General features: G+C 36.1%; 1 protein-coding gene across 1 annotated transcript in view; it reads right to left on the bottom strand.

The window, feature by feature from the left end:
* Positions 1-22,294, bottom strand: part of VWA8 (von Willebrand factor A domain containing 8) — a 411,604-nt gene that overhangs the window by 366,572 nt on the left and 22,738 nt on the right. The window contains exons 3-4 of the mRNA XM_043992994.1: positions 5,430-5,560; positions 3,547-3,657 (exon numbers count right to left, since the gene is read on the bottom strand). Coding sequence (XP_043848929.1) covers positions 3,547-3,657; positions 5,430-5,560 — 242 coding nt within the window. The remainder of the gene's footprint in view (positions 1-3,546; positions 3,658-5,429; positions 5,561-22,294) is intronic.

Genomic DNA, 22,294 nt, shown 5'->3' with positions numbered 1-22,294 from the left:
GATAGATTGTGGACTATCCTTTAGAGTTCACCAATTAAAACCTTAATATTCACATTCTCATACATTTTTAAACCACAGGTATCACCATTAAAATATAGAAAGACAAAAAAAATCAATATCTGAAATATAAACCAACTAAAGTAGGTCAGTGATAGTGCCAATTTCATAAAAGCAAGACAACATAGCTTTATCCAGTATGTAGAACCAAGGGATTAGTGATCACTACTAGACATAAAATCATGTGATATCTACAATCTAGGCTATCAATTATATGTCATCCCCTTGTCTATTAAAAGCTTATTCAAAAAAACTAAAACCAAAAAACCAAAAGCTTATATTCTTACTGTCTCTCAAGGCTTGCATCACACATGATTTTTTAAAATATTTAGATGTTTTGTAGCAAAAGTTTCTGGTCCAGAAAGAGAAAAAAAAAATAGTCCATTGATAGAAAGAGTGTTATATCACATCCTTAAATGAAGTCTCCTGCACATAAAAAGCTAATGTTACTGAAAGGACATTGGAGATACTAAAAAGAATATTTATATAATTATAATATTTTCTAGGCTATTAGTTAAAATCATAGTACAAATTCATAACTTTTATCTATTCATTCAATTTCTTAGAACCTTGCTTAAAAGTCACTAATGACTTCCTCATTGTCAAAAATACCTAAGTTCTAAACTCACCTCAGATACTTAATAGATGTGACTCTGGGCAAGTCACTTAAACTTTTAGTCAGTTTTGTGATACAGAAAATGAGGAGAATGAATAATACCTGAGGTACCTGCCTCATTCCCAGAATTTGTTGTAAGACACAAATGAGATAATCTATATAAAATGCTTTGCAGATCTTAAATCTTAGAAGTCAAAACAAGCATTTTGTTTTTAATTTTTGTTACTGATAAATGGTATGGTCTTTTTCTTATTCTCTTCCTTGAATTCACTGTAATACATGACACCAAAGACTACTTTCAAGGATAGGCATAAGGATAAAAGTTCCATACTTGAGTTCAAAATAACTTCACATGAACAACATAGGAGAAGGTGTGGCCAAACAATAGCCCATATGAAAAAGATTCAGGGACTTTAGATGACTTCATCTTCAATATAAGTCAACTGTCTGGAATAACAGTCCAAAAAAGTCATTTTAGGCTGCATTGAAAAGCAAAGTATTCATACACTGGAGTTGATTAAGCCACTATCACCTGTCCCAGGAATATTATGATCAAATGAGATAATGATGTATAAATAGCTTTGCAAACCAGGCATCTGACTATCTCAGGCAATCAACTTCAGTAGAAGGCAACTATGATAGTTCTGGTGAGAGGTGATAAGGCTATATGAGAGGAAAGAAGAGGATTTATAAGAGATGTGGTGGTGACATATAGGACAAGATCATGTGTGAGGTAAAGAAGAGTGAGAAGTTAAGGATGGCACAGAAGTTGACTGAGAAACTAGAAGGATGGTAGTAGCTTCAATCGCAAAAAGGAGTTTGCAAAGGGGGATAGGCTTTGAGAGAAAGATAATGAGTTCTGTTTTGTACATAATTAATTTGACACACAAATTGGACGTAAAGTTCTAAATGTCAAAAGGCATTTTGTGTTGTGAGAGGTGTGCCTAACCCTGAGTTCTGCCCAGGGCTTTGGGTACGACTGGAACTCCCAAATGGGAAAAGTATCCAGTCAGCAGCTTCCCTCCGGTCTCAGTTCAGCCCAGGACCTACCACATGCAGGTGCTCCTCTCTCCTCCTCGAGGATGGCTGCTATGGATCTGGATGTCATTTGCTTAGAAATCATTTAACCCATGGGAGCTGATGACATTCCCAAGTGAGAAATATAGAAAAAAGAGAGATACATCCACAATTGGGAAACAATATGAGACATGTTACAGGGAAATTGGTGGTAGGGGTTCTTAGGTATTCCTCTTTAAAGAATTACACCCTCTCACACACAAGCTACTTGACACTTACTAGCTGTGTGATCCTGGGAAAGTCACTTGATCCTCATTGCCCCACAAAAAAACAAAAACAAACAAAAAAAATAGAATAAAATAGTCTTTTATTTTGGGCACTAGAGAAAGTTCACCAAGAGAAAAGTCAAAGACTTCTCTAGAGGGGAGAAAATGGTTTAGAGATCACATGATTCTCTGAAACGCATTTCTCTTCCAACAGAAGAAAGGCCAAAGTTTTTATAGATGGTAGATGGGATGACCATCTGACTGTGGAAAGTTCCCTTTGGGGGTCAGAGAAGCTAGAATGAGGGGAGGTGGTCCTAATTTCTGGAGTTATCTCTGTCCCCTGTAACCAATCAGGCAGCGACCACACCTAATGGGTTTATCTCTCTTGCTTCTCAAGGTGTGTCTGTCTGTCTTTCAGCTTAGCTAGCCAGTTTAAAATTGAATAGTCCCAAATACCTTGCTATGTCCCAACCCCATAACAATATGGATAATAAACCAGCAAAGGAGACTGAATGAAAAGGAATGGTCAGATAGATAGGAGCAATACCAAGTGAAAGCAGTGTTACCAAAACCCAAAGAGGCAAGAATATACAAGAGAAGAGAACGGTCAACAGTATCTAATGCTGCAGAAAGGACAAGAAAAATGGAGACTGAGAAAAAGCTATCACATTTGGCAATTAAGAGATTATTGTTAGTGATGCCAGAAACAAAGAAAAGAAAGAAGAGAGTGTCCATGAAGCATTTAAAAAGAAGATTCAGAGAGATACAGATTTTGAAAATTAACATGTTGAATTTAGTATATACTTTAAAAAAATAAGCTAGATACAGGAGAGATTTACAGCCTCTCTGTGTATAGAAATCTTTGTGTTTGGTAATGTTTGTTAAATTCAAAATATCAATAAAAACAATAAAAAACAACCAAACACTTTTTTTTAAGAGATAACTTTAGGGAGAACAATTTTAGTTAAATGAAGCAGATAGGAAACAGACTGCAAAAGTCTGAATATTCAGCAAAAAGAGAGGAAGCAAAGGCAATGAGTGTAAATGACTTCTTCTAGGAGAGAAGAATGGGATGATAGCTTGAGGGGATGGTAGGATTTAGTAAGGGTTTTTTAAGGATGGAAGGACTTAGACATGGCTATAGAGAAGGAACCAGCAAACAGGGAGAGACTAAAGATGTGCACAAATATGCAAAATATATTTCCATTAGTCATGAAGACAAAATTTTCTAAATGATTTTTCAAATGAGAAAACATTAGTGCATAGCTGATGATATATTGTTTTCTGTATTATCTTCATTTTTGAAAAAATTCATCCAACATAGGCAATGAAGAGGAAGGAAAGGGAAACTACAAAGCCAGCAGCACTGGTGTTCATGCATATGTTTTAGTATAGTAATGTTTATCTAGGGTCTCACTTAATACTAAGTCATCATTGCATTCTCAAGAGCAGGGAAATAAAAGTGACTCTATTAAAAGTGTCTAGGGAGGACAATACATTACAACAATGTCTCTAAGATTTAATTTATATCCTGCCGTGTACAACTTTGGCTGCAACCATGAAGAGTCCTGGGATGAAATAGGAACTTGCCTGGTCAATGTAGAAAGCAGTTCCAGCCCGGATCTCTCTTCGCTGTTTCAGATCAGTCTCAGTGGTGTCCCTGGACAGCGCAATATACTCTACCTCCCGCCTGGTCAGTTCCTGTTGAGAGTAGTGTGAAATCATTGTAAAACAAAGCCATAATACTGACATCAAATCCTGGCCAAGTTATCTGACAGGGCAACTGTCCTATATAGTCAATGAGCCATTTTAAGACTAATTCTGCATTAAAATTCACCAGTGAATTCCTAAAACTTTAACAGGGACAGTCAGGTGTAACAGTGGATTCTGATGTGGAGACAAGATACACTTCGGTATATAGGCCTAGTAGTCAGTACATAGAAGACAGTTACAGAGTGGGTGGAGGGTAACCTAAGAGAGGGAAGTTACTTCTAGTGGAGGGGGAGGGAAGAAGGCACTGGGAATGGCCTCCTGGAGAAGACAGTGTTGAACTGAACTCTACAAAGCAGAGGAAGAGGGGCAGCCACTACAAAGGAATGGAGATGAGAGATGGAGTGTCATGTGTCAGCAACAGCAAGTAGGCCAGTATGGCTGATCCACATATTCTATGGGGAGAGTAATGTGTAATAAGATCAGAAAAGCAGGGAGGAAGGGACAAGATTGCACAGAGTTTTAAATATGCAAATGTGGAGTTTATATTTGATCCTGGGAGCAACAGTAAGGAGTTTACCGAGTAAGACAGTAACATGGTCAGGCTTAGACTAATAGGATTATCACTTGGACAGTTCTGAGAAGGTTAGGTTTGAGTGGTGAGAGACTGGAGTCTGGAAGTCCAATTAGAAAACTATTGCAATAGTCCAGTTAAAAGGTGATGAGGGCCTGAGTTATGTGAGTAGAAAGAAGAGGGGTGTATGGAAGATGTTACAGAGGAAGAAATGAAAACATTTGGATATGTGCGGTAGACAAGAAGAAGGAGTCAAGGATGAAAACGATTAGGGAGCACAGGGTCTATGACACTATCTTAGAAGTGAACCCATTTTAAATCTGGATCTTCCATAAGTTGGCTGCATGACCATGAGTAAATTGCTTTTCGTTCAATGTGTCTACAAAGTGAAGACAATAGAAGCTGTCATCCTCTAGTTCATAGAAATGCCTTGGCAATGAACAAAATGCTTTGAACTGTTAGGAGCTAGATTCTGGTAAAAATCCAGTTTCTACCCTGTTTTGTATGTATCTTTAGTTACTGTTTCACAAGATCTTAGTGATACCATGATTCATTCACAAGACATTGTCAGGGAAAGTATATGTCAATGGTGTGCCAGACTCACAAATACTAAAGAAAGGAGATTACAAAGATGACAGCTGCTTCTAAGAAGGCTTTTTTCTTTACTGTAACAAGTACCATTGGCACGAGAGTGTTTTAGCTGATCGACTCTTCATCAAACTATCAGAGCAAGGTCTATCCATGCTGGCAATGAGGTAAAAACAGCTTATAAATTTTGCAATCTGAAAATTTCAATTCACTTTACTATAGATTCCAGAAAATAGAAAACAGTTAAATGAGTATCACTATAACATCTAGAATAGTGTTCTAAAATTGGGCTTTGTTTTGTGACCAGAAATGGTCCTGTCTTTTATTTGTGTCCTACGACTATATTTCCAAATTACTGATTGTGTTGACTAGTCATTGCAAAATTAGCCAAGTTCTGACAGACATGTTTTCCTCCAGGGGGAAATAAATACATGCCTTTGGACTTATTTCAAACCCTTTTAACAACAACTCATCTACTGACTTTTTTGTTAAAGAAATATTTTAAGCAATGAACTAATTCTACTATTTTATGTATTACATTTTTAAATGATACTTTAATACTCTAAACACCCTCAGGAATTCATATAAATAAATAGCTCACCAGGTACTGCATAGCAATAGAACGTCGAAGAGGTCCAGGAGGGCCAATTAGAAAGACATCTTGCCCCAAAAGATCCTTCTGCATTATCCATCTTAGATGCTGAACCACAGTTTGTGCCAATGAGTCTGAAACTGTTGAGAATAAAAAGATGTTGAAATTAGACTCCTGAATACCTAAAGCACAAAGCTCATTAGTTTCAAGAGTAAATATTCCTGGTAGGTCTTTATATTTTGGTACATAGTTAAATTTCACTGAAACCAATGTTGATGCAAGATGAAACTTTTAAACTTCTGATACAATAGGAGGTGGATTAATCAGAGACTCAAAGGAATCAAAGGAAATTTAAAAGCTCTTCTATGAGTATGTGATGACTAAATGATTAGCTGACTTTTGTGGTTTGTAAAAATAGTCTCATTACTTTATAACCACCCCTCAACAGGGTATCCATTCATTTTTCATATTCTCCAGTTCACATAATACATTTAAACCATCCCCTGGTCTACCTTAGGCTTAAAAAAATCTCAAGAAAAAAAGATTCTATCACTTTAGTTGCTAACAGAACAAAGATTATCACAAAATTAGAAGATTTTCTAAATATCAGGTTTGTCTCCTTCAAAGAAATATCCCTTCCGATATGAACAGGAAGTTTTCTGATGAAGAAATCAAAGCTATATATGAAAATATGACAAAATGCTCTAAATCACTATTGATTAGAGAAATACAAATTAAAACAACTCTGAGGTACCACCTGACACCTATCAGATTGGCTAATATGACAAAAAAGGAAAATAATAAATGTTGGAGAAGTTATGGAATCTAGATGCAGATTGAACCATACTATATTTTTTTGTTGTTGTTTTTCTTCTTTGAGGTTTTTCCTTTTTGCTATGATTCTTCTAGCACAGCATGACTAATGGAGAAATATGTTTAATGTGATTGTACATATATAACCTATATCAGATTGCCTGCTGTCTTGGGGAGGGGGGGACAAAGGGGAGGGAGGGAGAAAAAATTGAAACTAGAAATCTTATAAAAACAAATGTTGCAAACTATCTCTACATGTAACTGGAAAAAAATAAAATACTTTTATGGAAAAAATATCCCTTCCAAATCTGTTGCTAAATCATGCTTATGTCTCATTTTCAGGTTAATTAACCCTATTTTCTTTGCCTTTGCTAAAAAATGTAAATTAATCATTTTCTAAATGTGTCTGACCCTCAGAGGATTAATAGGGGCCTAAAAGCCTTTCCCTGAGACAAGAAGAAAAGTAACTTAGGAAAAGAGTGACATCAGCAGGTTCTCTACTCTCCCCTTCAAACACACACACACACACACACTCGCGCACACGCGCGCACACACACACACACACACACACACACACGCGCGCGAAAAACCAGAAATGCCCAGCTTGCCTCCTGATTTCTTTAATGACTTGCCCTAGAATTTATCTCGTCACTTTGTGCTGTCCATAACCTCTCTAACACTCACCTCAGCAGGTTCCCCAGTGGGTAATTCTCCATGGTTAAGGGAATATTAAATTAACCGTAATGGCCCTTCATTTTCACTTTACTATTCAGCACTCCCCAAGGAACCTCACACAGTAGTAACTGGCCTCCACTGAGATAATAAGCTTTAAAAATAATTAGCAGGTAAATTGCTTTTCTAGATCTCTGTTTTCCCAGATATAGGCTATGGGTCATCCTGTTTGCTCTATTTAAGAAGGCACAGTAAGAGGGTCTGTCACTGATATGAGTAATAAAATACCTTTCTCTGTGTGCTTATTATGATTACTTCCAACCAGATGTGAAGCTAAAAGAAAGAATATCATATACTTCAATGTATCCATGACCTCATTGGTACACGTGTAGAAGAAAGAGCACCTCGGATTTCTGGATAACCTTGGAAAAGTCACTTAACCTCTTTAGGCCGCAATTTCCCTTTCTGTACAATGAAAGTCTTGGACCATATGGTCTAGCAAGACCTTTGTGACTTCTCTGAATTATGTGTGAAATACCAACCCATACATGCCTTCTTATTGTGTGAGACTCCAGTACATGTTTACACATACATTCCCAATAGAGATACAACCCTACATAGCAGAGTCCTTCCTTCAAGGCTATATTAAATTTTGTGGATACCAGTGAAGCACTCTGGCTGTTCATATATTATTCTTAGATCGCACTGGCCCACTTCCTTTTCTGTACATGCATTTCCTCATCAATATCTCCCATTCTAATACTTGCTTATTATATGGAGTTGGAAATGTGTTCAAACATAGCCCACCTTTCCACTGTCCCGTGGGTTATCCTTAATTTTAATTTTTCAGAGATTGTGGCATTTCAAGATTTGTAAATGTACATTATCAGAACTTTTGTGTTAAACAGATTGATTTTTATGCCAAGGAAAAACTTGGGATGCTTAAAAGGACCACACAATTTCCCAAATACAATCCAGTCAGCTCTCTTCCTCATATTCAATTCCAGGTTCAGATGTATACTTGCAAAGCCAGTCCCAGATATATAGAATGATACACTAATTCAGTTGACTGAATTATAACTGCATGTTGAAGTCTGGGAAATAGACACTGTATATCCATATGATTTTTCTAGTATGAATGGTTAGGTCAATCTCTTTTGAGTAATCATGCGTCTCACTGAGGAAGCCAAATAATATTCTAGGATGTGAGGCACTCAATATCTGGAAGACCTCATCATGTACAGCAGGGATAATTAACATAGGGTTAAGAAAGTTCTAAACTGAACTGATTATTTTTCCCCCTAAAACCTCCCCACTCCAAACTTCCCTATTACTGTTGAAGGCAACCTCCAAGTTCCCTAAGCTTACAACCTCGGTGTCATCCTTAACTCCTCACTATCTCACCCCCCATATCACCTTTGCAACATCTCTCTTCTATGCTCCCTTCTCTCCTCTCATGCTGCTGCCATCCGGGTACAATAGCTCATCATGTTATGCCTGTTGATGGGTCTGCCTGCCTCAAGTCTCTTTCCATACCCATTCATCCTCCATTCAGCCACTAAAGTGACTTTCCTCAAGTGCTGGTCCATTCATATTACTCTCTCCCCTTCCCCAACTTCATAAACTCCAGTGGTTCCCTATTGCCTCCAGGAGCAAATACAAAATGTTCTGCCTGGCATTCAAAGCCCTTCATATCCTAGCTCCACCTACCTTTCCAGTCTTCTTAAACCTTACTCCCTAAAATGTTCTCCTCAATCCAGTGACACTGGTCTCTTGGCAGTTCCACAAACAAGATATATACCATCTCTTGGCTCTGGGCGTTTTCTCTAGTGTTACCCATACCTAGAATGCTTTCCCTCCTCTGTTTCACCTACTGGCTTGACTGACCTCCTTCAAGTCCTAACCAAAATCCCATTTTTTTATTGGAAGCCTTTCCCAACCCCTCTTAATTCTAGGGTTTTTCATTTATAATTATTTTCTATTTAACCTTTAGCTTGTTTGTACACATTTGTTTGCTTTTTGTCCTTCATTAAATTGTCAGCTCCCTGAAGGTAGGGACTGTCTCTTGCCTCTTTTTTTGTAGCACATAGCAGATGCTTTAAAATGTTTTATGGACAGACTCAAGTCCATGAACTTAGATTTTTAAATATTTTGATAACTATTTCAATATAATTCATTTCCTTCAAAATCTTATGTATTTTAGTTTATGCATTTAAAAACTGTATTCTTAGAAGAGGTTTATAATATTCACCAAACTGCAAAAGGGGTCCATGACTAAAAAAAGTTAAGAGTCCTTGATCTTAAGAGAAGAAAAAGAAAACTGAAGGAATTAAAATAGGCAATGAGGAAACAAAACTATTACTCTTTGCAGATGATATGATGGCATACTTGGAAAATCGACTAAGAAACTACTTGAAATAATTAACAACTCTAGCAAAATCACAGGATATAAAATAAACCCACATAAGTCATCAGCATGTCTATGTATTACCAACCCTAGCAGCAAGACATAGAAAGAGAAATTCCATTTAAAATAACTATAGACAAAATAAAATACCTGCCAAAATAAACCCAGAAACCATATGAACACAATTATAAAACACTTTTCACACAAATAAAATCAGATCTAAACAAAGAAAAAAATATCAATTGCTCATCAGTAGGCTAAGCCAATAAAATAAAAGTGAAAACTCTACCTAAATTGGGGCAGTTAGGTGGTGTAGTGGATAAAGCACTGGCCCTGGATTCAGAAAGACCTGAGTTCAAATCCAGCCTCAGACACTTGACACTTACTAGCTGTGTGACCCTGGGCAAGTCATTTAACCCTCACTGCCCCACCAAAAAAAATGTCAAAGCTCTACCTAAATTAATTTACATATTCAGTGCAATAGCAATCAAACTACCAAAAACTATTTTATAGAGCTACAAAAATAATAATAAAATTCAAGTGGAAGAACAAAAGGACAAGAATATCAAGAGAATTAATTTTTTTTAAATGAAGGAAGGTAGACTAGCAATACCAGATCTAAAATTATATTATAAAATGGTAATCATCAAAACCATCTGGTACTGGTTAAGAAAAAGAGTGGTAGATCAGTGGAACAGATTAAGTACACAAGACACAGTAGTAAATGACCATGGTAATCTACTGTTTGATAAATCCAAAGATCCCAGCTTCTGTCACTATTTAACAAAAACTGCTGGGGAAACTGGAAAACAGCATGATAGAAACTGGGTACACACCAACAACTTACACCATATACCAAGATAAGGTCAAAATGGGTACATAATTTAAACGTAAAGAGTGATACCATAAGCGAATTAGGAGAGCAAGGAACAGTACCTGTCAAATTTATGGAGAAGGGAAGAATATATGACTGAAAAAGAGATAGCACTTCACTTAATCCTCATTGCCCAGAAAAAAAAAAAGAGAGAGAGAGAGAGATAGCACTGTAAAAGGTAACATGGATAATTTTGATTATATTAAATAAATTAAAAGATTTTACACAAATAAAACCAATGGAACCAAGATTAGAAGGAAAGCAGACAGCTAGACAACAAGTTTTATAGTAAATTTCCCTGATGAAAACCTCATTTCTCAAATATATAGAGAACTGAGTCAATTTATAAGAATACAAGCCATTCCCCAATCGATAAATGGTCAAAAATATGAACAAGCATTTTTCAGACAAAGTAATCAAAGCTAGCTATAGTCATATAAAAAATGCTCTAAATCACTACTGGTTGAAGAAATGCAAATTAAAACAACTCTGAGATACCACCTCATTCCTATCAGATTGGCTAATATAATAAAAAAGAAAAATGACAAATATTGGCAGGGATGTGGGAAAATTGGGACACTGCTGGTGGAAGTGGAAACTGATCCAACCATTCTGTAGAGAAATTTGGAACTATGCCCAAAGGGCTATAAAACTATACAAATCCTTTGATCTAACAATAACACTACTAAGTCTGTATCCCAAAAAGATTTTTTTTAAAAAAAGGGGGTTGGAAGGACCTATGTGTACAAGCAGCTCTTTTTGTCATGGCAAAGAATTAGAAATTGAGGGGATGCCCATCAATTGAGGATTGGCTAAACAAGATATGGTATATGAATATAACAGAATACTATTATGCTATAAGAAATGATGAGCAGGCTGATTTCAGAAAAACCTGGAAAGACTTACAAGAACTGATGCAAAGTGAAGTGAGCAGAACCAGAAGAATATTGTACACAGTTAACAGCAACATTGTGCAATGATCAACTATGATTTACTTAGGTCTTCTCAGCAATACAATCATCCAAGACAATTCCAAAAGACCCACAATGGAAAATGCCATCCACTGGCATTGAATAAGTAGATTAATTTAGGCAGAATGATAATTATTATATTGGCTTTGCCCACCCACAAACAATGAATATGTCTCCAATTATTTAAGTCTGGCCTTATCTGTTTAAAAAGCATTTTATAACTATGTCCATGTTGTTCCTGGGTTTGTCTTAGCAGGAATACCCTCAGGCATTTTATGCTGGTGGTTCTATATAGGGTTTCTTTTACTATCTCTTCTTGCAGGGTTTTGTTGGTGATATATATAAATGCTGATGATTTGTGTAGGTTTACTTTATATCTTGCTACTTTGCTAAAATTATTAATTATTTTAACTAGCTTTTAAGTTGGATATCTAAAATTTTCCAAAAAAATCATTATATCTGGAAAATGCCATCCACATCCAGAGAAAGAACCATTGGAGTCTGAATATAAGTCAAAGCATACTTTTTTCACTTTTTTTCATATTTTTTCCTTTTCTTCTGTTTCTTCTTTCACATCATAACTAATATGGAAGTTCTGGCATGGTCAATTACACTTGAAAGCTTCATCCTAAAGGAAAAACTGAATCCACATATGTGAAGACCAAGCTAACAAACAGCAGGAAGGCTAAATACTAGTAGTTTGGTCACTAGATGATCAATTCTTTGGCCATGGAAGGCCAAGAAACTTGGAAAATATTTTAAATATTTTAAAAATACACAGGACTCAAAGTTTGATGAAGTCCCTTTTGGCTTTCACTATGAAAATAATGGATGGTATTGAAAGGGGAAGTAGAAGGAGGACAAAGAACTAAGAATCATAAAGTTTTTAGACCATCAATAAAGTACTCTAATTATAACATCTTTGTCTGATGAGTTACTAAAGTTTCTAGACCATCAATAAACATTAAGCTAAATGATAAGTGCTCTAATTATAACATCTTTGTCTGATGAGTTACAAACTGTCACAATATTAGAACCAGAGCATATAAGTATTAATATTCTCATAAGAAACAAAATCAGAATACAGGAAGTTGTAGCTGAATGGCAAGTTGGCTCATAGGTTTTCCTTGTGCTAGCAAATACAAAGACAGTACAATTGGTCTCAAAATACTGTCAAAAGCAATAAGAAACAACATTTCTTGGAACATGTGGTCACCTCTTACAATGCTCATGAATATAAGCAAAATAGTTGCCATGAGGATAACTGCATATTATATGTAAAGAACCCATTACAGAGGAAGAAGAGGTGGACAAATTCTATGCAGAACTCTGAAGCCCTGGCAAACTAATTCCAAAGGACTCATGATAAGCTTTCTACCCACCTCCTGACAGAGAGGTAATGGACTCACGTAGTATATGACATATTTTTTAGGACACAGCCATATGGGTATTTGCTTCACCTGACTATCCTTATTTGTTACAAGGGTTTTGTTTTTTAATGGAATATAGAGAAATTCAGGGAGAGAAAGTTGCCAAAAAAAAATTAAAGCATTTTTTAATGCAAAGGAACAGAATGAAAATAAGGTCAGAAGGAACAACAAACAGGACAGCTTTAAAATTTAAGTGTTATATTTTTTATATACTTTAAATATTTATTTTATGTACTTAAAAAAAGAAAAAGCTATATATAATAAAGATTTAGCATTGTGTGTAATCTTATCTTTCTTTTCTACTGCTCATTTTGTGATAAAATTCAGAATAAAAAGATTTAAAAATAAAAAACAAGGTTCAATATTGAGAAAACAAAAAAGATAAAGTCTTATAGACTACTCACAAATATCACACCCACACCCACACCCACACATATACACACACACACACACACATATATATATATCACATCACATATATTCTTCCAGAAAAGTTCAGAAGGCACAATATATTGATAGTAGAGAACAATACAAGAAATGAAACTGACTATAATGGAAAGGAAACAACTACGTAGTTCTGTGGAAATCCTATTATGAAGCTGTATATGTGTAGTCATACCACCCACTACTTAGAGACAAAGCAAAAATCAACATTAAACCAGAAGAAAGTGACAAGAAGACACTGAATATAGTTCCAACAAGAAGGGAGAGATCAACTAGTGGAACAGATTGGTTGAACAACATACAGAAACAATGCCCAGGTAAATCAATGACCACACGGACTCCAGCTACTGGGATAAAAGGCTTATTGTTTGACAAAGCCTTCTGGAAACATTGAAAAGCAGTATGGAAAATACTGAGCAGTTAGGTGGTGCAGAGGAGAGAGTACTGGGCTTGGAATCAGGAAGACTCATCTTCCTGAGTTCAAATCTGGCCTCAGACACTTACTAGGGGTGTGACCCAGGGCAAGTCATTTAACCCTATTTGCCTCAGTTCCTCATCCGTAAAATGAGTTGCCGGAGAGAAAATGGCAAACCACTCCAGCATACTTGCCAAGAAAAAGAACTGAACAACAACAACAAATATAAGTAAAAGAAAAAAAGAGTATGCTTGTAATCCCAGTGACCAAGAAAGGCTGAGGCTATTAGATTTCTTGAGCTTGAGAGTTCTTAACTGTAGGTAGGAGTGATAAAGTCTATTGGATATTTGCACAAAACTGAATACCAATATGTTGAGCTCCCAGGTGTAGAGGGCCACCAGAAGGCTGCCTATGGATGGGAAAACTGATCCAGGTCAGAAACAGCAGGTTAACGATTCTGTGATGATCAGCAATGGGACTAAGGCTGTATATGCCTACTACACTTTCAGTCTGGGTAAGATAGAAAGATCCAGTCTCCAAAACAACAACAACAAATATGTGTTTGTATACAGTTTACACTGCTATATTCATTTTCAGCCTGAGCCCCACAGCAACATGTCACACTATATTTACCTCTTCCATTAAAAGTTCAAATTTGCTTTGTTATAGATAGTACACACCCCAACAGATAGATCTGTTAAGTCAAAGACCATGTTCCTAACATGCTTCACCCAAAATATCAATATCTATTTTATCTGTTTTGAAAGTTCAGGTTGTTATATATATAAAAGCTTCACTTAAAGCAAGGCACAGCTGCATCTGGCTTATCAGGAAAGTGCATTATATTACTAAAATAGGTGGGTTTTTTATTATGCTGCTGTGAGTGCCTGTGGTATATTTTACATTAATATTTGAAACTTGCTGTATTTTTAGGATGGCCTTGAGAAAATGTGGGTCATACTTAGAAACAATCCAAAAATGGAAACAAGAATGTAAAACTGTACTATCTAAAAAACAAACAGTCCTGTAGAACATGATAAAAAATTACAGTTTACATCAAAGAAATTCCCAAGAATTCAATGTATTCGGACCTGAGATATTCTTTTCCAGAAGTCCCTATATGTTTTGGTATTAACAATCAAGACAATGTCTACAATGATTCAACAACCAATTATTTCTACTTCATTATATTATTTTCCTTTTACATACAAAATTAATAGTGATCATTCAATGGCAAGCAAAATTTCCTATTTACTTTTTAGCCAATGTGCATTCCTTTCATAGTCCTTTCAAAGGACTTTCATGGAACCCTAACCCTAAAGTGGGAAGGGACCCTGGAGGTCATCTATAATGCTTTCCCATAGGTACGTCTATTTAGAATAGACAGGGAGAAGGAGTTGAGCCCAGAATTAAACATGAGGAGGAATGTGGGCTGGATTGCCTTCAGGAAACTGCAGAGCTCTTTAAATGACCCCAACGTTCTTCTAGTAACAAAGAATTCTACTGAAATTAACTTATTGCTCTGAATAATTAAAAATGTCACTCAGAGGCGATGGATATAAATAGGCTGTAACGTATAACCAAAGAGGAACTTTTAAGAAGTTCCTGATTTAGATGCTTACTGATGGTAGAGATGTACATATATATACATATTTACACACATATTTAATTCATAATGTTATTATTTGTAAACAATATATGCATATTCATTGTTATCTAAAATGTCACATGAAGGTCATCTCTACTATGACTTCAATTTTGAAAAAAAAAGCAAATATCTCTCAAATGAGATTTTATAATACATGGGCTTCAAAATAAGTCTTCCATATAAATAAAGGAAACAAGGTAAAAATTATGGCCTATTTGTAATAATGTGTTATATACAAATAGTAAGGAAAGATGGGGTGGATTACAATGTTAACTCTACTGGGAGAAAAAAAAAGTCTGGGAGAAAAGCTAAAAACTGATTGTAATCAATCAACAAGCATTTATTAGAATGTAACTTTATTGCAAGAACGTGTCATTTAATTCTTTGTATTTTTATCCTCAACACCAGCATAGAGCCTGGCACATGGTATGCACTTAGTAAACACTTGCTGATTGACTAATTAAGAGCCAATCTTGTACTAGACATTGTATTAAATTCTGGAGGCTTTTTTTTTAAGATCCAAAGACAAAAATGAAACACTAACAACTGGAATCTATCAGGAAAGGTTTCATGAACAATGTTCTACTGAGTAGGGTTTTGAAAGAAACAAGGGATTCTCAGAGTCAAAAGTGACAAGGACTGGGGCAGCTAGGTGGCGCAGTGGATAGAACTCCGGCCCTGGATTCAGGAGAACCTGAGTTCAAATCCGGCCTCAGATACTTAATACTTACTAGCTGTGTGACCCTGGGCAAGTCACTTAACCCCAATTGCCTCACTAAAAAAAAAAAAAGTGACAAGGAAGTACATTCTAAATACGGAAGGGAGCCATGATAAAGGCATAGAAATGGGGGGGGGGGCAAGGATTATATGTGAGGTATGGTAAGTCTGGCTGGACCACAGAGACAAGGTCAAAAAGGTAATTTGGGGCTAGGTTGTAAAGAGCTTTAAAAATCAAAAGAGACACTTATAATATGATCTTAAAGGCAGTCAGGAGCTACTGTACTTTATTGAGCAAAGGAGTAAAATGGCCTGTACTTGAGGAAAATAACTTTAGCATTGAGCTATAAGGAAGGTAAATTGGTGTAGGGGAAGCTTGAAGCTAGAAGATAAACTGGGAAGTTATACAATAATCCAGGTGAAAGGTGATGAGGACCTGAACTAGAGTTGTGGCCATGTGAGTAGAGATAAGAATGCATGAAAGAAATGTTGTGCAGTTGGAAATAACAAATTTGCCAACTGATATGTGGAATGAGGGGGAGTGAGGAGTTTAGGATAATACTGAATTTAGTGACTGCATGGAGTTAGTAGTCCCTTCTAGAGATTTGGGGAAATTCAAAAGGGGGATGGATGCGTTTGGGGGAAAAAATATAATAACCTTTGTTTTAGACATGTTGAGTTTGAGATACCTACAGTACATCTAGCTTAAAATGTTCACTAGTTCAAAATGCTGGCTGGAACTCAAGAGAGATACTAGGGCTAGATGTAGAGATCTGAGATTCATCTGCATAGATATGATAGTTAAACCAACAAGGACTTATTAAATTATCGTGTTACACTAGAAAGAGAAAAAAGAAGAAAGCCCAGAATGGATCCTTGGGGGTCACCCACAGTTGGGGGGAGGCAGAATGATACAGATGACACAGGTAGGAAAACCAAGAAAGGGCCCCCCAAAAAAACCCCAGGCCCAAAGAGAATAGAATGGAAAACACGGAAAGGTGACTACCACAAGAGGAAAATACTTGAGGAGAAGAAAAGTAGAGTCAAAATATTGCCAGGATCTTACAATCAATGAAGTAATAATAAGTCATCTCCCTAAGAACTGGGAGCAGATAGGTACAGAATCTTATACAAATTGAATATCAATCACTACACTGGGAGGGGAGAATCTTGCCTGGATTTCTGTTGTTTTTACTTTTTCCTATAAGGGAGGGGATGTAAAGGGGATTACGAGGAAGTAATTTTTGTGAAAAAAAAAAGTATCCAACAAAACATGTCATTTTAAAAAGGAAAAGAAAAGGGAAGGAAAGCTTTTGAGAAAATATGAGAGTAGAGCTATAATTTAAAAGGTAGACAGGGATATGCCTTGACAGATGGGAAGGGGGAAACTGTTCCAGTACATGGGCATAAGGAGCAGCCCAGAAGCAAGAAACAAAACACCCTGTATAGCAAAGAATTAAAAAAAACAAAACCCTAAACAATACAAAACTAACTTATGTAGAGCAAGAGAAGTGATGACACAGAATCAGAGAATTAGCAAAGAATGATAGATTAGTAGAGAACTATGTATTAGTGTAAGTAAAGTATTATTAGAGTATGAATTAGAATTAGTAGAGAATTATGTATTAGTAGTGATGATGCAGAATCAGAAAATTAATAGAGAACTATGAACTCAGCATTTAAAAAGTGATATATATACACAAGCTTGCATTTGACCTAAAACACAATAAAGAGCCTTAGAAAAGGTATAAGTAATGCTGCTTCAACTATATCTTTTAGTAATAATACAATGAATCAAAAATGTGAGAAGCTAGACAGAGAGGTCTACTAAAAGAAGCAGTCAAGGCAAGAGATAAAACAATGGACTATGTTGGTAGAGGTGAAAGAAAACAACACTGTAGAAAGACTTGGCACCTGGCTATCAAAAACAAACATTAATTCAACTCTACTAATTAGTAATAAAAGAAAATTTACTTTGTTGAGATGATTGTGATGTTCTATAATTGTTTTTACTCAAGCACACTCCATTCAAGGATATTTCCAGTCCACTGCTTCAATAAGTAGCAGGAAGTCCACCGATTTTCACTCCCAGAACTGCAAATATGACTATCAGTACTACCATCTAGATCAGCACCACAGTTTATATATATTTGATGCATTCTTGCTTGCTAAAAACAACAATAACAACAACAACAACAACAACAACAACAACAAAAACCCACTACCGATTTCTGGTGCTTCAAGTAATTGGCATGACAAGCCTAGCATTTCTAGCATTTTCTCATACCACAAACTAAAAATGTTCTCCAGAACTTCTATACCTTTCCATTTTCAGTTAGCTATGTAACCCCTCATTTTTATTTACATTACTGAAGTTACTCTTTTTTGTAATTATATAAAACATTCCTATATTAGTCATTTTGTACAAGAAGACTCAAAAAAAATAAAAAAATAAAAGAAAGTGAAAAATAGCATGCTTCAGTCTGTGTTCAATCAATATCAGTTCTTTCTCTGGAGGTGCATAGTATGCTTCATCCTTTAGGATTGTCTTGGATCACTGGATTGCTAAAAATAGTAGTCATTCACCGTTCTTCATCAAACAATATTGCTGTTACTGTGTACCATGTTCTCCTAATTTGGTTCATTTCACTATACATCAGTTCATGTAAGTCTTTTCAGGTTTTTCTGAAATCATCCTGCTTGTCATTTCTGATATCACAATAATATTCCATTGCAATCATATACCACAGCTTGTTTAAGCATCCCCCAATTGATGGGTATACCTTTGATTTCCAATTCTTAGTCACCACTGTTATAAATTTTTTTGCACAAATAGGTCCTTTCCCCTTTTTTGTATATCTTTGGGATATAAACCTAGCAGTGGTATTGCTATATCAAAGGTTATGCACAGTTTGATAGTCCTTTGGAAATAGTTTCAAATTGCTCTACAGGACTTATTCTTAAAAACAAACTATATATACATACACACACACACACACACATACATATATAAATACATAGTGATCGCAGGGGAAAGAATAGTGGATTGCATTCAGAATGTCAGAATTATAAGTCCAACTCCATTATTAATTAGCTGTGTGAGCCTGGACAAGTGTCTGTACCTCTATGGATCCTAGGTTCCAACATACTGTTGGATTCTGGCTTCAAAACTATTCTGCCACCTGCTTGTGTTTTATGGGTGAGTTCATCCCATTCACAGTTATGATTATTAAGTTTTCATTTCCTGCCATCCTATTTTCTGTTTATCTTTCTCTCTTTTTTTATCTTGTTCCTTCTTTAAACTCTGTTTTGCTTCTGACCACTGCCTTCTTTACCTACCCTCCTTTTTATCATTCCCACCTTTCTCTTATCCCTTTCCACTCCTCTCTTTCCTATTGGGTAAGATAGATTTCTATATGCAATTGAATATGTGTATGTGTGTATTTTTGAACCCACCCTCTTTGAACCAACTTAGATGACAGTGAGATTCAAGCATTCCTCTTTCTCATTTATCCATTTTTTTCACATCATTCTAACAATCAACTCACTTCCATGTCCTCTGTCTATGTACGATACTTCTTACTACCCTATATGATAAAGTTCTTAAAAGTTATATGTATCACTTTCCCATAAAGAAACGCAAACAGTTTAACCTGAGTCCCTTATGATTTTTCTTTCATGTTTACCTTTTCATGATTCTCTTGTGTCTTATATCTGAAAAGCAAATTTTCAGTTTGGCTTTGATGTTTTCATCAGGAATGCATGAAATATTTCATTAAATATCTACTCCCCACCCCCGCAAAAAAAAAAGATTAATAATCAGTTTTGCTGGGGAGGTTATTCTTGGTTGTAATTATAACTCTTTTACCTTCTAGGATATCATATTCCAAGCCCTCTGTTCTTTTAACATGGTAGCTGCTAAATCTTATGTGATCCTGACAGTGGCTCCCAGATATTTTGAATGGTTTCCTTTTGCCCACTTAAAATATTGTCTCTTTGACCTGGGAGCTCTGGAATTTGGCTATCATATTCCTGGGAGTTTTCATCTTTGGGATATTTTTCAGGTGATGATTGGTGAATTCTTTCAGTTTCTATTGTACCCTTTGGTTCTAGGATATTGGGGCAATTTTCCTTGATAAGTTCTTGAACTATAATGTCTAAGCCTTTTCTTTGATCATGGCTTTTAGGTAGTCAAATTATTCTTAAATTATCTCTCCTATTTTCCAGGTCAGTTGTTTTTCTGATGAGATATTTCACATTTTCTTTTTCATTTTTTTTTACTTTGTTTTATTGTTTCTTGGTATCTCATGGAGTCATTAGCTTTCATTTGCCCAATTCTAATTTTTGAGGAATGATTTTCTTCAGTGTACTTCTTTGTACCTCTTTTTTCTATTAGACTAACTCAGCTTTTTGAGTAGTTATTTTCATCAGTAAAGTTCAGTACCTCTTTTTCCATTTGGCCAATTCTATTTTTTAAGATGTTATTTTTTCAGTATTTTTGTGCCTCTTTTATGGAAGCTGTTGTATTTTCATAATTGCCTTTCCATGCTCTCATTTCTTTGACTAATTTTTCTTTTATCATTCATTTAATTTTTAAAATATTTTTTAGCTCTTCCAGGAATTCTTATTGAGCTTGTGTACAATTCACTTTTTTTTCTTTGTCTTTATCTTCCTCTGAGTTTGAGTCTTGATCTTCACTGTCAACACAATAGCTTTTTATGGTCATGTAGCTTTTTGTTGTTGTTATCTGCTCACTTTCCACCCTATTTCTTGATTTTGAACTTTATGTTAAAGTTGGTCTCTCTTCCTAGTGCAGGGGTACTGTCCCAAGCTTCAATAATTTTCATAGGGTTGTTTTCAGACCTAGTTTTTGGCGCTTCCAAGATAGTGTGATGTGGAGAGCAGTGTGGTCACTGCTCTCTTGGTCTGCAATCTGCTACTTACCCAAGAAGGGCCCTTGATTCCTTGAGACAACAACTGATACTACTCCTCAGCTTCCCTGTTCCCTGGGTACTGGAAGTGGTATTATTCTTCAGGGTCCCCTGCTCCCTCTTGACCAAAAGTGCTCCTCCCTACCTTTGAACTGTGACCCAGAAGTGAGTATGGGCAATGGAGTTACCAAATACATCCAGTCCTGCATCCAATGCTTGCATACAGGGGTCCCTTGAAATCTCTTTCTGACCAGCTACCATGTCTCCTAATGGTCTGTTTCATAGCTCCCAATGATGCTGCTGTTTCTGTCACCACCACCTAGTTCCACTGCATCCATGTGGGTTCCTAGCCAGCCTCTACCTCCATGTCACAGATCTCTCATCCCAACCTCCTAAGTTGCCTTGGGGAGAATGTTTCACCCTGACATTTAGTTGTCTCTGCCATTCCAGAATTCGATTTGAGAAGTTATTTTAAAGCTCTTTGGAGGGGAGTTGGGAGAGCTCAGTGGAGAGCTTCCTCTACTCTGCCATCTTGTCTCTGCCTCGATAGAAAAATTCTTAAGAGCTAGGGCTGTGGAAAATATGACCTACTTAAATGGCACATCAAAACGTACAACAAAAATCTAAAGATGTTAAATGAGAGAATGTTTTAAGGGAGAACTCCTTTCGAAGGTTTTTAATGTATTTGGGAACAAAAAAGTTTTCCTCTTTTGCATTTTATCTCAGCTAGATGCCTAACCCTTATGACATGGGATACAAAATGTGTTGCTGTTAAGATCCCCTGCTTGGATATCCCCTGTGGATCCTACAGCATGTGACAAGGCAGTTCTCAGTGAGAAGGGCTCCAAATGATTGTTTCTGTGACTCTGGCAGGAAACCAAAATATTTCAGCTGATCCCAAGAGGGTTGGCAAAATCCATGCCATTTTAGGTGCTACCAAAAAGGGGAGTTACGAGCCATGAGAGGCAAAGTAGAAAGTATACATGACTAAGGGTCAGAAGACTTAGGCTCAGGACCTCAAGCAAATCATTTAACTTCTCTAAATCTCTATTTCTTCATTTGTAAAATGAAGAAAAATGGACCTGATAACCTTATAGGTTGTAAGGACCAGATAAGCTAGTATACATTAAAAGGATTTTGAAACCTGTAGAGTTCTGTGCTCTATATAGAAGGTACTTCTATAGGAGGTACATATAGTGCTATGCTCTATACAAAGGCATGCCTTTACATAGTACAGGGCATCCAAAACATTTTAGTGTAATTTTAAGCTTTCACAGCTTCCTATTGTAAGTTATTAAAGTAAGTGTGGTTACTATCATATGATGTGACTGTGTTGCTCTTGGTGGTTTTCAAAGAGGGCTGAGAGCAACCACAATCTTTTTGCTTCACTGATGCTGAAAAGACCTTTATAGAAAGTGTACCCATAAAGTTCTTAGGTTAGCGGAAGCAGATGCTATTTGAAAAACTTTGCTCTTTGTGACCCTGCAAACCATCCCACTTAGAATGAATACAAAATCAAATGTAAATAGGACAAACAACAAAAAACAGGATT

The sequence above is a fragment of the Dromiciops gliroides genome, chromosome 3 (genome assembly GCF_019393635.1).
Source record: "Dromiciops gliroides isolate mDroGli1 chromosome 3, mDroGli1.pri, whole genome shotgun sequence".
NCBI lineage: Eukaryota > Metazoa > Chordata > Mammalia > Microbiotheria > Microbiotheriidae > Dromiciops > Dromiciops gliroides.
This window is presented reverse-complemented; position numbering and strand designations above follow the sequence as displayed.